At 36.4% G+C, this 2,298-nt stretch overlaps 1 protein-coding gene across 1 annotated transcript in view; it reads right to left on the bottom strand.

Annotated features, from left to right (window-relative positions):
* ak2 (adenylate kinase 2) overlaps positions 1–209 on the bottom strand; it is a 15,496-nt gene extending 15,287 nt beyond the window's left edge. The window contains exon 1 of the mRNA XM_005752715.2: positions 87–209. Coding sequence (XP_005752772.2) covers positions 87–161 — 75 coding nt within the window. The 5' untranslated portion in view covers positions 162–209. The remainder of the gene's footprint in view (positions 1–86) is intronic.
* Positions 210–2,298: the final 2,089 nt, after the last annotated feature.

The raw sequence follows: 2,298 nt of genomic DNA, 5'->3' as shown, positions 1-2,298 counted from the left end.
AGCTGCAAAGTCAATAAAAACCTCAGAGGAGACAAAGGGACAGGAAGAAAAGTTCATAGAGAGATCATGAATAGAAGAGCAGTTACCAGTTTGCCAGAATCCATCGTCTCCTTAAGCCTCTTGCCGAGCTCGGAGCCTGAAGCCACCATGGCCCTCAGCATGTCTCCAGTAGCCAGGTGGCAAACGCAGTATTTCTCTGCTAGCCGAGGGGCCTGCAGGGGAGAGAAAGTGTTTTTTAATATGGAACTACTATTCATCACTACCAAACACCAACTGATGGAAATATTTGGCTGTTGACCTAAACACTGATGAACAAATACTTCCTGCACCACTGACAAATAAAACCATGATGTAGGTTTCTGAGCATAAGGCTCTGAAAAGAAAGTTTTCAGCACCACAGACTGATCTGTGGAGCTCTCGACCTTCTAGACGGCGTAGCTTTCACTTTTTCAACTCATCTGAGGATTAAAAATTAGAAGACATTCTCTTTATATGTTGCAACTAATGAAGTCAAAGGTTATAATTTATATAAGCTCATTAAAATCATAACAGAGTGAAGATCCTTAACCAACAAAGGTGTGCTTAATTCATTTAGACAAGGCCTCAACTGCAGTAGAGCATATGCTGCATAGATGCCAGCAATGTCCAATACTTCAACATCTCCAGCTAACAATTATTTTCGCCACTGACCGATTCATACTATTGATTATTCATTCAGTAAAAATTGATAATTGAGGGAATCTTGACATATCCTGAAGAAAAAAAAAAATTACATTTTTAAATGAGCCAGAACCAACAACTATCATTCCTGCTTGTGCACAACATAATTAATCATTTTCCTTTTTATTTTCACACACCTACACATAACGCTGTGTTTTAACTCTGTGTTGTTGTTTTTTTAAATTCTCTTAATGCATTGTGAACCTTTAATCTCTTTTGGTAAGCACACTGAGTGTACATGTAATGAAACATGTTATAGAAATAAAATTGACGCTGAAGCTTTATTTAAAACATTTGATCGGTGATGCTAAAACGGGGTTTGCGACAGAGTGCTTTTGGGTAAACAAAGCACTCAAAACAAATGACAACACTAAACAAATGAGAGAGCAAACACATGGATCTATTCTGACAGCACGTGTCTGTGCTATCAGACACGTCCATGTGCCTGATCAGAGAGGACTGCACAGTGAACCGCAAGACACAATGACGAAGGTCACACTGAGACAGACATCTGGGTTTCAGCGCTCTACACAGCTGCAACAGAAATCCTACCGAGTTATGTAACTGCGACACTGGAGCCTTACATGCCAATGAAATGCTGAAGAAATTCCAGTTTTGCACAATATAATTCTAAGAAAAACCCACTGGTATGCAACTGGTCTTCTCAGACTTCCATCTGAGTTTTCTCCACACTAGTATTTCTGTATGACTGCTGCAGCTCTGGTTGCAGGCACCTGGGAGGTTTCTCAAGTACTGAATGTTGGCTATTGTTTCTAATTTACAACTGATGTATTTATATGTAAAGATGATTTAGTAAAATCTGAAAAAATTAGAAATGGAGTACTATTCTGAACGATAAAGTTAAAAATAAAAAAGGCAACCGTCTTACCTGGTAAATGTTTTTATTGATCATTTAGTTAAGGAATATGAAACTAAATGATTTATTTTCACCACAATTTTACAACAATAAATACAGTCAAAAGAAAATATTCACATGTAAATATCAAGAACTGTTTTCAGCATTATTGTGAACAATTCACCAGTCAACAATAACACAACGTTATTTAAAATAAACCACAGATGCTCCGGGTTTTTAAGGAGAAACAATCGGCAAACTAATTTTAATAACAAGGTATTAAACTGAATCTGCAGGTTTTTATAAATATAGGTTTGTACTTTTCCTGCTGCTTCATATACCATATAAAAAGTTTGTTTCAGTTGTGAACTTAAAACAATTTTATGCTTCTGTAGCCTGTAAATAGCACAATATACTCAATATATAATAACAAATGTATAAACTGCTTTTGGAAGGAGTCCAGTATTAAACTTTTATTTCCAAATAGCACCAAAAGAAAAAAAAGACAAACACATTAAAATAGCTGTAACAAATTTGGCTGGTAGAGATTTCGGTATGCACTTCACTGTGAAGCTAAAAGCAGATAATGCATTGGATTTCTCAGAAACTCAGACATTAATGAGGTCGTTGTGAGAGTAAATTTTATTATTACATAGAGGATTAGAACATATACCTAGAGATAAAGAGACTGACAGCTGGCTCTAAAGCCTGGCAGGCTAGCA

The sequence above is a fragment of the Pundamilia nyererei genome, unplaced genomic scaffold (assembly GCF_000239375.1).
Source record: "Pundamilia nyererei isolate P.nyererei 1_Seehausen unplaced genomic scaffold, PunNye1.0 scaffold00374, whole genome shotgun sequence".
NCBI classification, from domain to species: Eukaryota; Metazoa; Chordata; class Actinopteri; order Cichliformes; family Cichlidae; genus Pundamilia; species Pundamilia nyererei.
This window is presented reverse-complemented; position numbering and strand designations above follow the sequence as displayed.